At 39.8% G+C, this 15702-nt stretch overlaps 1 protein-coding gene across 1 annotated transcript in view; it reads right to left on the reverse strand.

Annotated features, from left to right (window-relative positions):
- SLC31A1 (solute carrier family 31 member 1) overlaps positions 1-15702 on the reverse strand; it is a 30682-nt gene that overhangs the window by 3773 nt on the left and 11207 nt on the right. Inside the window, exons 2-4 of the mRNA XM_068551966.1 lie at positions 3202-3365; positions 2602-2674; positions 1056-1224 (exon numbers count right to left, since the gene is read on the reverse strand). Of these exons, the coding sequence (XP_068408067.1) occupies positions 1056-1224; positions 2602-2674; positions 3202-3333 (374 nt within the window). The 5' untranslated portion in view covers positions 3334-3365. The remainder of the gene's footprint in view (positions 1-1055; positions 1225-2601; positions 2675-3201; positions 3366-15702) is intronic.

The following is a 15702-nucleotide window of genomic DNA, read 5'->3' on the forward strand; positions in this document are numbered from 1 at the left end:
CTGCCAGTGTAGGGGACACGGGTTCGAGCCCTGGTCCAGGAAGATCCCACATGCCGTGGAGCAACTAAACCCGTGTGCTGCAACTACTGAGCCTGCACGCCACAACTACTGGAGGCTGCATGCTCTAGGCCCCGTGTGCTGCAACTACTGAGCCCGTGTGCTGCAACTACTGAAACCCGTGCGCCTAGAGCCCGTGCTCCGCAACAAGAGAAGCCTCTGCAATGAGAAGCCCGCACACCGCAACAAAGAGTAGCCCCTGCTCGCCGCAACTAGAGAAAGCCAGCGTGGAGCAACGAAGACCCAACGCAGCCAAAAAAAAAAAATTGGAAATAGAATTGAGGGTTGGGTGGTACAGTAGAAAGTTTTTAATTAGGGATCAGGAGACCTGGCTGTTGATCCCCTTTGTCACTTACTAGTTCTCTCACCTTAGTTAAGTCACAATGTTTGGCCCTCAATAAGCCCAATCACTGGTACAATTGGAATAAATAATATTGTGCTTACTTGAGAGCAGGACATTGGTCTATAGGATTCCTTGAATTCCAGTTTAGCTTTAAGACCTACATTTCTATTCTAACTAAATCTTAAGCATTTGCCAATCTGTGGGAAAAACAAATGGTCATCCATATACTTTCTTAGGTGGAATACAGGCATTAGTACAGTCTTACATTGTAACAAAATGAGACTAGAGCTGGGCAGATACAACTTTTTATAGAAAGGAATGAATTGGATTCTGCCATTCTATACCCTGACCTGAAATTTCTTAATTTGTTTATTATTATTTTGGCTAATATGTTAAAATATGGATTCTTTTCCTTCTTCTAAAGTGACCAATACTTAAAATTTGGAATAAATGTTCATATTAGCAGAAGGGTTCCTATCATTCCTCTTTTGGCCTGCTAATGACCCACAACCCCAAGCCTCCAAAAACAGTTTTGATCAAGGTCATATAGAATCATTAACTCAAGAAGAGGGCTGTTGCTAATAAAATAGCTGCTTTCCTATTTAGCTAATTCAGCTCTCCAGAACTTCCATCTGGATCTGTTCAATCTTCTTACCCAACAGTTTTGTGGGTCTCCATAAGGATGGTTCCATTTGGTCCTGGGACAGGCATGGAATTGTACCGAATGCTGACTTGTGACTTGCGCAGGAGGCCCTCTCGGGCTATCTTGAGTCCTTCGTAGAACATGGCTAGTAAAAACACTGCCACAAAAGCTCCAGCCATTTCTAAGTAGGGAGGGAAAAGATGGCGGTAATGTCAAACATGCAAAATCATTAGCTGGTGTGCTCTCCAAGCTAGAAAGACAACAGAGAAAAACTGCTACTCTTTTTTTTTTTTTTTTTTTTTTTTTGGGTTATGCCACTTGGCTTGCGGGGTCTTAGTTCCCCGACCAGGGATTGAAACTGGGCCCACGGCAGTGAAAGCACCGAGTCCTAACCACTGGACTGCCAGGGAATTTTGAAAAACCGCTACTCTCTACTCTTAATTTCAGAGTATGTTATATTGTTACCTCTTCAATCATACAGATGGAAGAGAAGAACTAAGATGGTATTAGTGAGGACTACTGCCTCCACTGCAGATCATACTCATTTTCTGATTAAGATACAAAAAAATGAACAACAATAACCTTTTGGTCTGGCTGCTTGATGTCATTAAATTACCTTGTCACACTGAAACACACAATGTAGAATACGCAAAAGAGGAATAAAACAACTTATTTTAAAGTGCTGACAATTTCTTGAATGGGCATTTCAATCTAAGTCTTTCACACTGTGAAGCATTGGTAACAATATGAATGTAGTCAAAACTGATTTAACATACTACCTGAATTAAATGCTTCCCTTCTTCCCAAAACAAATAGATTTTGTGGGTCCAAAGATTTATCTTGTACCTAAAGTGGTCCACCTGACTACTGAACTTGTGCAATTTGAATTTAAGGCACACCAACTCAACATTATAGACACACAAAAAATGGGTGATTAGCTGCCCCAAAACTAGGACTGCCCCTAAGATGGGCCAAGAGTCGGGAATGATGTATACCAGTTTGGTAAGCTGGAAAGAGCACTGGATTAGGCAGGAATAGAAGCCCTAGGTCCCTGTCCTAGCTCTGACATACTAACTTTATGTGATTTAGGGCTAATCATTTCACTATCTGAAGCTTAATTTATCTGTAAACTGGAAGGATTGTACTTGATTAATAGTTTTCAAGCTAGGGTTATTTTGTGGTATGTATATATATAATGCTTTTTATGTCATTTGAACTTCGACTGTAGTCTTATATCCAAGATCAATAATTTATCAAACAAGGAAACACTCTGGAAAAAGATGAAAGGAAATGGTCTGCAAAAGACTCCTACTGGTATCTAAATTATGTTTCAGAAATTCTAAAACATACACATGCTATTTAAGGGAGGTTTACTGTAGGACCAAAATAAGCACCGTGTATCCTTACCTTCCAGGTAGGAGATAGGAAGCAAGGTGATTACGATCATAACCATAATGACTCAGTAATTATGGCAGGAAGAGGTGTTGGGTTTCCAGATTCTTTGTCACTGTCTCTCATGTGAGTGTCACCTTCAAACAAAACCTGATGGCTTACTCACCTCCAGCTGTATTGATCACCAAACCAGAGAACAATAGTTCAACGTTCTTAAAGCCAAAGTAGAAGGTCATAGGCTGCCAGGAAACCAAAACGTGTCAATTAGAAACAATTGAAGCTTCTACATGAGAATTTAAGGTCAAGAAGCTTAGAACATTTAAAAGTAGCAGTTCTGGGTAATAAGAGGCATTCACTGAAGTGGGAGGCTTTCTCCCTCATTATAGTATAGTATTACCACATTATAGTATAGTATTACCACAGGCACTTCTCCACATGTACTCTCCTTTGTCCCCACCATCAACGTTTGTCTTTTTCTCTTTTCTACACAAAGTGTAAAAGACCAGAACTTAATCCAGAAAAAGGTCAATTTTGACAGAAAGGAATACTGAAGAAAGAACCATAGAAATCTTGGTTCTGGTGTGGCTCTGAAACTAACCTGCCACATAATCTTGGGCAAATCACTTGACTTCTCTAAGTCTACCTTAGTTTTTCTCATTGGTAAGTTGATCTTTAAAGATAATCATCTTCCAGTCCTAAAGTTCGATTATTTCTATTCCCCAAGTGGGTGGGAAAGGGCCTGGGCTGCCTCTCCTGTGGCACTTACCATCATCATCATCATGTGATCATGGGAGTGGGAGGCTGAAGAGGTCGGGTGATGGTGAGAAGGTGCCATGGTACTGTTGTCGTCCCCACTGCTCATCCCCATGCTCATCCCCATGTGGTGGAAATGGCCCATTTTTCCGGGAAAAGTTGAGTCAGCAGAAGATTCTTTTAAGAAAAAGAATTATATATAATAATTAAAAATACAAAATCTTGATTTTTAAAAAAAATCTTCATGATGTTTTATCTTGTCCTTTTTTTTTTTTTTGGCCAAGCCACATGGCATGCAGGATCTTAGTTGCCTGACCAGGGATCGAACCTGTGCCCCCTGCAGTGTAAGCACGGAGTCCTAACCACTGGACCACCAGGGAAGTCCCCAAATCTTGATTCTTGATAAATACTTTGTCTATGTGGGATTTCAGCCAGTGAATACATGCTCTCCTAGCCTCTTTACTCAATTATTTTTTATAATCTACAGATGGAAAGAGAAGTGACTGTACTAATAGGGATCACCTCTGGAGACTGCGGCAAAAGGGATTTGCACGTAGGGTTTCAGAAACCTAACTCTTTTTTTTTTAAATTAATTTTTATTGGAGTATAGTTGCTTTACAATGTTGTGTTAGTTTCTGCTGTACAGCAAAGTGAATCAGTTATACATTATGAGAAACCTAACTCTTATTCTGCAGAATTGTTCCTTTACTAGATATGTTCAATGTATATTCAAATTTAAATATGAGATAAGGAGAAGAAAAGTATCTTCTTCGGGTTGCAGGAAACAATTTGTAACAATGGACAAATTGATGCCATTAATGAAATTTAACTGCTTTTCTAATCATAAATGTCAGTAGATAAAAAGCAAGTATTTCAAGATAATTCACCTAATTGGATGGCCTGTGTTCAATCAGGATATTAAGAATACATTTTCACATATAGGACAACCAGCCTTCAGCTAATTTAAATTAGAAGAAAAGGTCTATTGCTGCCCTAGGCAAGCAGTGTGCTCTGAATTTAGATACAGTATCAATCCCAGCAGGGCATTAGAGCTGAGAACACTGAAAACAAGGTATAAATTGGATATTCGCTATTAAATTAAGTCTAGACAACCTGCACATTCAGTCTTGTGTCTTCACTACCACTTCACTATTTTACTGCAAAAGTCCATCTGAGACATAATCCAAGGAGCAAAAACTCCTGTAGCTGGGGTGGGGAGTGGGGAGTTGAGGAAGGTGGCGAGGGAGGTGTTGGTGGATTCTCTTAGTGTCCCTCAACTCCAGTTTGTGGAGGAAAGAATGCTTTAGAAATTCCAAGTAGGTATTCATGTTCATGAGCCTAAGTGTGCCTCTTATTATCAAGCTCTTACAGGCACCAAACTCTGAGCTAAGTGCCAGTAATTCAACAGTGAATAAGACAAACACCGTACAGGATGGAGAAACAATAAAGTAAACAGAACACTTTCATGGGGCGATTAGTGCTGTGATGGAAAGAAACAGGGTAATATGGTAGTATTACTAAGAGGTTGAAAAGAGGCATACTTTAGGTAGGAAATTTATACAGATTCAGGGAGTCTTGGATGTCTAATCAAAAGCACAAATATTCAGCCATCTATTTTCCCCTCTTCAACTCCTATCCTATGATTCTATGACAGCAAGCTTAAAAAATAGGTTCTTAATTGGGACTTCCCTGGTGGTGCAGTGGTTAAGAATCCGCCTGCCAATGCAGGGGACATGGGTTCGAGCCCCGGTCCGGGAAGATCCCACATGCCGCAGAGCAACTAAGCCCGTGCGCCACAACCACTGAGCCTGCGCTCTAGAGCCCACGAGCCACAACTACTGAGCCCGAGTGCCACAACTACTGAAGTTGTGGCGTGCCTAGTTGTGAAGCCTGCGTGCCTAGAGCCAGTGCTCAGCAACGAGAGAAGCCACCGCAATGAGAAGCCCGCACTCCCTGCAACTAAAAAGAAAGCCCGTGCGCAGCAACAAAGACCCAATGCAGCCAACATATAAATAAATTAATTAATTAAAAAAAATAGGTTCTTATTTCCAGCAAAGGAAAAGGCAAAGCATCAGTTACCGATAATCAAAATTCAACTCTGAATTTAAATAACTTTCATGCCAGACACTTTATTACTTCATAATTGGGGAGCTGGACAAGCTGGTATCATTAATACCATTGCCATAAAGGGACTAGATTGGAGGTACAAAGAGAGACATCATAAGATTTTTGTCCACAAAGGTCTTATAGCGAACAGCAAAAAAAAAAGAATACACACAAAAATAATCAACAAGTGAGAGCACACAAAAAGTTTCAATGATGGAACAAATGGTAAGAGGACAGCAGTTTTCAGATAAAGAAACATAGTAGGATGGAGAGATCAGTGGTATCTGAGTGATCATAAATTATGATGTTGAACCAAGCAAATGAAGTGAAATAAGAATGAAAAGCCTTTTGCCTGCCAAGAAAATTGATAGCACATCCTCATAAAGAGTAGAAGTCACAAATTTTGTTCTCTTCTAATAAGGGTCTAGAAAATGATTATATCATAAGAAAACCATAAAGGATAATTTCATTTCATGTTATCAACATGAATCCTGGCCTTTGATTCAGTGAATATTGGTGGAGTGCCTTTTGGTGTAAGAGCCTGAGGGACATACAGAGATGAACCAGACAGAGACTCTTTCCTCATGGAGCTTCAAGGCTAAAAGCTAGAAGGGGAAACTGAACAGTCGTAATTTTCATTTTGGGGCATAAGATGAAACGCAAAGGCCAATTTAAAAAGCAAGAACATAGCACCAGAAACTACTTAAGATTTGTACCCTTGATTTCTCTGATAAACTTTTATAGAGTCTTCCCATCAACAGGTTTTTTTGAAGACCCAAGGTTCCTAATTGTTCAGGCACCTCATTACCAATCAGAGACACCTGCTCAGTGAAGACCCGTAATCATATCTCTTCAGGCATATCAGTGACCCAGTAATTCATATGCCTGAATCTCACGAATGCCTTTCAAAGTATGCACCTATTTTGAAGTGTCATCTTGTAGGACACATTTCACATTGAAATATACTAGGAAATAGAGCAGGAATAGAATCTATTTCCTTTCATTGCCGATGGACAATGGATTTCTTTCTTCTTTGTTGTTGTTTTTTTTTTTAAATCGGCGGTCCAGTGGTTAAGATTCCGTGCTTCCACTGCACGGGGCACTGGTGCGATCCCTGGTCAGGGAACTAAGATCCTGCATGCCCTGCAGCAAAAACAAAACAAAACAAAAACAAAAAGCCTTTATCTTAATTTTTTTTTTTTTTTTTTTTTGGCCGCTGCCATGCGGCTTGCGGGATCTTAGTTCCTTGACCAGGGATTGAACCTGGGCCCCCTACAGTGGAAGCAAGGAGTCCTAACCGTTGGACCGCCAGAGAATTCCCAACAATGGATTTCTTATAACAGAATCCTAGGCAAATGTCAGTTTTCTGTTAGCTTCTCTCCTGCAGAGTATGCCAGCCAAGACCACTTTCAAGCCCCTTTCTGCCTATCCTGTCTCCTGAGACCACAAAGTGACTATCGACACATGTGGATAGTTCATAATAGCTCCTTCTTCTAGCATAGAAAACTTCTTTGATTTTTAAGGAAATAGAAGACAAATGGCCTAGGAATTGGCTATAGAAAAAAATCAAGTATGAGTTTCTATGGAAATCTGTTCATACGAAATAGGTGAGAAGTTTATTTCTCAGGAAGGCTTTACACTATTCAGTTTTTAGGGAACATTTATCTTCAGCTGGATACTTGAAGTTGGCTGTATGCCAACTTGTTTGTATTGCCCTGAATACTATTAGATATGGAAAATGAAATGGCACATTCTACATTGAATGCCATATAGCTTTACACTTCTTTCTGCCTTCTGCTTTCCTCCATTTAATAAGTATGGTGCAGTATTTATAAAAATAGGTTTCAAAACTTCCTTGTATTCAAGGGTCTAATTCCTTCTCAGTCTACTTCTGAGGATCATGAAAAAGAAGTTTCCTCTGTTCCTGCCAACACTCCCCCCCAACACACGCATTGTAAAGCTTAACTAGAGGGCCAGATTCTTTGCAAAATCTAGCATCTCTAGAAAAATAAATATCAATTTATAGACAGAAGTTAGGGAATTAGCAAGAAGGCTAAATTCTGATACCCATTCTGAGTCTTAGCACTGACCTTACTTCTAACAGGTTTAGTCTAAACTTCAAATTCTCTTTTATTTTGCCGGTATTGCACAATGATGAATAAGAAACAATAATCCATAGGGACTATGGAGATTAGACCCCACAAAAAGACTACACAGAAGTGGTCATACATCTGCCACATGGGCCCTTTCCTCCAGCTCAGACAGATGTAATCTGGAGTCTCAGATAATTCTTTTGGAGACTGCCTCCAGTCTTTCCTGACTTCAATGATAAGGAAGAAAGTTTTTATTCTTAAAATGATTAGGGTTGGGACTTCCCTGGTGACGCACTGGATAAGACTCTGTGCTCCCAATGCAGGGGGCCCGGGTTTGATCCCTGGTCAGGGAACTGGATCTCACATGCATGCCACAACTAAGAGTTCGCATGCCACAACTAAGGAGCAGGTGAGCCACAACTAAGGAGCCCATGTGCTGCAACTAAGGAGCCTGCCTGACGCAACTAGGACCCGGCGCAACCAAATAAATAAATAAATAAATAAATATTTAAAAAAAATGATTAGGGTCATGTTCCTTTTTGGATTTGTAAAAACATTAAACAAAGGGAAATCTGTCTAGTCACTCTTCTGCTTTCTGTAGTCATTATTTATGATTGATGACACAAGCTTCTGGCAAGCACAGATAGGGGAAATTCAAGGTCAAAGATAATATACTACCATAAACAGGGGTTCATGCTTATGGGCTATGTTCATGTGATCAAGCAACAAGTTTCACTGGACTAATCCTGCCTTTTTATGACCTGTATGGGGCCAGCAGATATTCTGAGATATGGCTCTGGCTTTGTTTCAAGTGCCTCTATAGGTGAACTTTGAAATTCTCCTATGGCTTTATGAATTCTGCACTTATGTTGTTCTTTGGGGGAGGGAGGTGGTAAAGGAGATGCAGGAATAAAGGGGAGACTTTGATATAATGCAATAACAAATAGGGCTTAGGTGCCTCTCCATAACTTGGCATTCCAGGCCAATACACTGGAGTTGTTTAGAAAAAAATGTAGTAGTTCCCAGGGAAGGGAAATACAATTTGATGAATATATATGGGGAAGACCCTTCCCGTTGATGGCTATGATGTTGTTCCACTCATCCTCTAGGCCCTGGCCTCACATTCTTACTCCAAATTGACTGGCAGAAAAGTGGTCATAATTGTTTGAATATAACCACACCATGCTTTGGATATTTTAGCTGCCTTTCCTTGGCCTGTGTCCTTCTTGAGGTGCAGTAATCATAAGGATACTTACACCAGTTTCATTTCCAAAAGGTATCAGGCTGAGTAAATCATAGGTTTACACAGGTTCTAGCCAGAACTGGCAAAAACTTTTGACTCCCAAACTTCTGCCGTATCAGTTCAGTAAAATGAGGCAGTAGAGGTAGTGAGAAGATAAGTCAGGCCAATAAGAAAAAAGGAAATGGAAAAGACCTTAAAAATCAAACACACACAGTTCTCCCCAGACTAAATTTGGCAGGTGATAGGAGTTGACAGGGCACTTGCTACAATCACAGGTTTATAAAGACAGAACTCTGGAGAATAACTGCCAAAACCCCACCACCATCACTACCACTACCACCAAAAAAGTAAAAAAGAAAGAAAGAAAGGAAACTTAGATTTTATCCTTTTAAAAATCCTTCAATAAAACTAAGGCTACCATTTTCTCTTCTAACTTTGTGCCTTTGTTGATAATAAAAATAAATCCAAGGGATCATCTACAACAACAACAAATTCTCACTTGCTTTTCTCTGTGTCAGTGGTTGGGTTGAGATGAGAAAGATGTTGATAGACCTGGCAAAGAATTAATTTAGTGATTACTTGCAGATTTCAATATTATTTTCTCTTTCTTCACCATATACCAAAACGAGCTCTACTGTAAGCAAATAGTGTAGGGAGTCCCCGGAGAAAAGAGCCAGATATAGCTTTTTGATATAAGAGAAGCCATTTTAGGCCAAAGCCATCTTGTCATCTAAGCCTGGCTACCATGCTTGCCCTTGAAAAGGTCTCAGTAATAATGACCTTAAGGGAACATAAGAACAAATGACTGTTTATCAGGCAAGAGAAATATAAATAGCAAAGATAATAAACCAGTTGCAGGATTCCTTGAAAGCACTTTTTGTGGAAAGAAACCAACCTATGCACAGTCTACATATTCAAGTAACAAGCAGAGTCTATGTCTGTATTACTCATACATCAGACTAATGGGATGCATCAAAAGTAACCATCTGCCAGAGACATAAAGGGGAAAACTACTTCAAACAGTTACACTTAAAACTTAAAGGGCCTTCATTTATGAATGGCCAGTGATCTAGGCAAACAAGAAATGCTCCATGGACTGACAAGTTTTTAGAAGAATAAAAGAGCAGCTATAAATTAGTGAGAGTAGCTCTTTTACACAGAAGTTCTTGGCTAAGAATACCTATTTTAGTAAAAAAGACAATAACTCAGGAGCTGCCCTGAGAATCTCTTTCTAACTATCCACAGAAAAGACAGAAAGCAAACCTGTGATTCGATTCTAATCAGAATAAGACGAAGAAAGGCTTTGCTTCCGAATACTGGTTCAAGGTCACCCCCTTCTACCATAAATTTTATCTTTCCATATGTCCACTCCACCTTATTAAGCTGCTCAGGCTGAGCAAAGGAGATGAGAAGCCTGTTTGGAGGAACTGATTACATGGAGAATTATACAGCTATATAATAATGGAGGGCTATCATTCTCAAGAAAAAGCATGCTAAGGACAAACTTAATTTTTTAAATACCCACTTTCCAATCTCTAAATCATCTATGCCTTCCAGGCAAACATGAATGGACCAGGCTACTACAATATAAGAAACAGGAGGATTGGTTCAAGATGGCGGAGTAGAAGGACGTCACTCCCTCTTGTGAGAGCACCGGAATCACAACTAACTGCTGAACAATCATCGACTGGAAGACACTGGAACTCACCAAAAAAGATACCTGACATCCAAAGACAAAGGAGAAGCCACAATGAGACGGTAGGAGGGGTGCAATCACAATAAAATCAAATCTCATAACCGCTGGGTGGGTGACTCACAAACTGGAGAACACTTATACCACAGAAGTCCACCAACTGGAGTGAAGGTTCTGAGCCCCACATCAGGCTTCCCAACCTGGGGGTCCGGCAACGAGAGGAGGAATTCCTACAGAATCAGACTTTGAAGGCTAGCGGGATTTGATTGCAGGACTTCGACAGGACTAGGGGAAACAGAGACTCCACTCTTGGAGGGCACACACAAAGTGTGCACATCGGAACCCAGGGGAAGGAGCAGTGACCCCACAGGAGACTGAACCAGACCTACCTGCTAGTGTTGGAGGGTCTCCTGCAGAGGCAAGGGGTGGCTGTGGCTCACCATGAGGACAAGGACACTGGCAGCAGAAGTTCTGGGAAGTACTCCTTGGCGTGAGCCCTCCCAGAGTCCGCCATTAGCCCCACCAAAGAGCCCGGGTAGGCTCCAGTGTTCGGTTGCCTCAGGCCAAACAACCAACAGGGAGGGAACCCAGCCCCACCCATCAGCAGACAAACAGATTAAAGTTTTACTGAGCTCTGCCCACCAGAGCAACAGCCAGCTCTACCCATCACCAGGCTCTCCCATCAGGAAACTTGCACAAGCCTCTTGGATAGCCTCATCCACCAGACGGCAGACAACAGAAGGAAGAAGAACTACAATCCTGCAGCCTGTGAACAAAAACCACATTCACAGAAAGATAGACAAGATGAAAAGGCAGAGGGCTATGTACCAGATGAAGGAACAAGATAAAACCCCAGAAAAACAACTAAATGAAGTGGAGATAGGCAACCTTCCAGAAAAAGAATTCAGAATAATGATAGTGAAGATGATCCAGGACCTCGGAAAAAGAATGGAGGCAAAGATGGAGAAGATGCAAGGAATGTTTAACAAAGATCTAGAAGAATTAAAGAACAGACACCTAGAAGAATTTTAAAGAACAAACAGAGATGAACAATACAATAACTGAAATGAAAAATACACTAGAAGGAATCAATAGCAGGATAACTGAGGCAGAAGAACGGATAAATGACCTGGAAGACAAAATGGTGGAATTCACTACTGCGGAACAGAATAAAGAAAAAAGAATGAAAAGAAATGAAGACAGCCTAAGAGACCTCTGGGACAACATTAAACGCAACAACATTTGCATTATAGGGGTCCCAGAAGGAGAAGAGAGAGAGAAAGGACCCGAGAAAATATTTGAAGAGATTATAGTCAAAAACTTCCCTAACATGGGAAAGGAAATAGCCACCCAAGTCCAGGAAGTGCAGAGTCCCAGGCAGGATAAACCCAAGGAGAAACACGCCGAGACACATAGTAATTAAATTGGCAAAAATTAAAGACAAAGAAAAATTATTGAAAGCAACAAGGGAAAAACGACAAATAACATACAAGGGAACTCCCATAAGGTTAACAGCTGATTTCTCAGCAGAAACTGTGCAAGCCAGAAGGGAGTGGTACAATATATTTAAAGTGATGAAAGGGAAGAACCTACAACCAAGAATACTCTACCCAGCAAGGATGTCATTGAGGTTCAACAGAGAAATCAAAAGCTTTACAGACAAGCAAAAGCTAAGAGAATTCAGCACCACCAAACCAGCTCTACAACAAATGCTAAAGGAACTCCTGTAAGTGGGAAACACAAGAGAAGGAAAGGACCTACAAAAACAAACCCATAACAATTAAGAAAATGGTAATAGGAACATACATATTGATAATTACCTTAAACGTGAATGGATTAAATGCTCCAACCAAAAGACACAGGCTTGCTGAATGGATACAAAAACAAGACCCATATATATGCTGTCTACAAGAGACCCACTTCAGACCTAGGGACACATACAGACTGAAAGTGAGGGGATGGAAAAAGATATTCCATGCAAATGGAAATCAAAAGAAAGCTGGAGCAGCAATACTCATATCAGATAAAATAGACTTTAAAATAAAGAATGTTACAAGAGACAAGGAAGGACACTACATGATGATCAAGGGATCAATCCAAGAAGAAGATATAACAATTATAAATGCACCCAACACAGGAGCACCTCAATACATAAGGCAACTGCTAACAGCTATGAAAGAGGAAATCAACAGTAACACAATAATAGTGGGGGACTTTAACACCTCACTTACACCAATGGACAGATCATCCAAACAGAAAATTAATAAGGAAGCACAAGCTTTAAATGACACTATAGACCAGATAGATTTAATTGATATTTATAGGACATTCCATCCAAAAACAGCAGATTACACTTTCTTCTCAAGTGCACACGGAACATTCTCCAGGATAGATCACATCTTGGGTCACAAATCAAGCCTCAGTAAATTTAAGAAAATTGAAATCATATCAAGCATCTTTTCTGACCACAAGCTATGAGATTAGAAATCAATTACAGGGAAAAAAACATAAAAAACACAAACACATCCCTTGGGATGTTTCCCTTACAGAAATATAAGGAAACAAACACTCTCTTTCCAGCCAAGCCAAGTACAGGAGATGGTTCATAGGAGCCTGCATTTTGCTAGTTTTTGGTGATGGTGTTGATAATAGAACCAGTACTCCCACCTAAACTAGTGTCCAGATACCATTTGCATGTATTTCTCAAGCTGTAATTTCCATTTTAGGTTGTACTCCCAGAAACTAATCTCTCTGCAAAGAGACACATAAGTATCTTCACCTCCAACTTCTCATACTGATACACTTATTTTATGTTCACTACATGACATTTATGTCTCTGTTACAGATTTACTTTCCAGCCTTATCCCAATCTCACCCTCTTCACATTCAAATATTCCACTGAAATTGATTTACTCAATTTTCCTGAATAAATTTAGTACTTTGACACTTGTATGCCTTTTTGGCCGTGTCATTCTCTGTAGTAACCCACCCCCCCTATTTTCTGAATATGAGCAAATCCTATCATTATTTATTCAACATTTACAGTGCACTTAAAATGTGTCAGAAGTAGGATAAAGTTAAAATACGGCCCCTGCTTTTGAGTTTACAATCTAGTTCATTCTTTAAGGCTGCGTTAAAATGCCACCTCTCCTATGAGGTTTTCCTTGAATTCTTGACAGAAGAAATCTCTCTCTCTTTTCTGAATTTTTCTAGCAATCTTCTCTTATGGAAAATTTGACTTACAGTTCTTAAAATACGAGATAAAAAATACCATATATACACAGCAAGTTCTTAGAGGGCAAGTAACTAATTTATACCTCCTTACTGCACCTGGAAGAACACTGGACAAATATTCACTCACTCAAAATGTATTTAATTCTTACAAAACCCATGTAGGTTTCATATCTACTTACAAGGAGCCAGCTGCAGAAGACAAGATTCTTGCCTCTGCGGAACCTACTCTAGAGGAGGAATCCTCATTAAATATGGAAACAAATAAATATGTATACGTATATATAATTAGAAATTGTGATAAGTAATATGAAGGAAGTAAACATGGTACTGTGATAGGAGAATAACAGTAAAAGAACTAATTTAGATGGAGGGGGTTAGGTGGAGAGAGAAGAGAGAAGCCCTCTCTAAGGAGGTAACATTTAGACAGACTGATAAATTACTGGAGTTGGGTAGAAGGGCAGAGAATAGCACCCTTGAGGCAAGAAAAGAATCAAAGTCATTCAAGGTCAGTATGAATAGAACACATTGAGTGAGAAGAGAGGCCAATGAGGTTGAAGAAAGAGGCAGAAGGGGTATACTGAAGAAGGCCTTATAGGTCATTAAAAGGAGACTAAATTTTATTCCAAGGGCAACTGGAAGCTATTTAGGCGTAATAAGCAGGGGAGTGATGTGACCAGATTTATATTTTAACAGAATACTTTGCTGTGTAGAATAACTGGCCTTTATTTGTTCTTCCCTAATAATATTTCCTGCTCAAGTTTTCTGTGAGGCATTCCCAGATGGAAAAAAAAAAATCCTTACAGAGCCATGGGCCATAATCCATTAATTTGCCAGAATCCAGAAAGACATCTGTTAAAACTTTAGAAGGATTAGAAGAACCTTCTAATTTCTGGGTTATTTAATGGTTTGAGGGGCAAAACTGAAGGATATTCTACAAGGACCATCCTGGGTTGTAAGAGCTTCTAAAGTCACACATCACCTTTTGTAGGAGAGAGTTAAGCTTACTGAATATTGTTAAGAGCATGAGTTTGGAGTCAGATAAGATCCAAATCCTGGCTCTGCTAATTTCTCTCTGAGTATCTTGGTGACATTTCCTATAAAAGTCCCATGAGTCTTTAGGTTGGCAGTAGGTACTATGCATAGAGGCTGCTAAAGGGGCCATATCCAGATTTCAATACCATTTGGGTAAATTACTCAAATTTGGTAGTTGCTCAGTAAGTTAAGAAATATGATGAAGGTAGACTAAGCTCCCTGTGGGACATGGACAGCAGACTGTAAGACACACAGCAAGTGTTTAGTAGATTTTTATTGGATTATACAATCTGTACTATACATGGAAACCTTTAACAGTGATATATGACAAACCCCACTTTTCACTCACACCTCCACGAAACATTAGCAATAAATCCAGAATTTATGTGACTGCAGTTTTTAATGCTAAGGGCAGTGGAGAATATACTAGACTAAGTCCAAGATCTGGATTCTGGTTCATCCAACTCTGTCACTTTGTATTCTTTTGGATAAAACACCAATGTCAGTTTCTCAATTTTAGCCTTATTGACATTTGGGGCTGAATAACTCTTTGCTGTATGAGCTGTCCTGTGCACTGTAGGATGTTTAACAGTAAGTATCCCTAGCCATTACTCACTGAATGTAAGTAGCACTGTCCCATGTGTGACAATCCAAAATGTCTCCAGACTTTGCCAAACATCCCCTGGGGGGCAGAATCACCCTACTTCTTTGTGAGCCACTAATGATCTCTGAGTTTTAGCCTCTCATCCTAAACTCAGGGGAATGAGATAACATCTGTCCTGTTCTCCTTTAGGGTTATTGTATGATTCAAATAAGATAATGAATGGGAAGAAATACTGAGAGAGAAAAAAAGACCATATAACATACATAAAAGCATTATTATTACTCTGTGAGTTGTTATTATTATGTTCTATGAGTGCTCAAAAACAAGGCTGAAGAAAACTACTCACATCTTGTTTATGGAATGCATTGTAAGGCCTACGTTAGGCTATGTGCAATCTAATACACCTTTTACTTTTGTATTCAATAAATATTTGTTGACTGAATGATTTTAAGTCTGGGCCCAATAGTAACTTCATTTTCTTTTCTGGCATGTTCTCAGGTTTTTCTGCT

This window comes from Eschrichtius robustus, chromosome 10 (genome assembly GCF_028021215.1).
Source record: "Eschrichtius robustus isolate mEscRob2 chromosome 10, mEscRob2.pri, whole genome shotgun sequence".
Classification (NCBI taxonomy): domain Eukaryota; kingdom Metazoa; phylum Chordata; class Mammalia; order Artiodactyla; family Eschrichtiidae; genus Eschrichtius; species Eschrichtius robustus.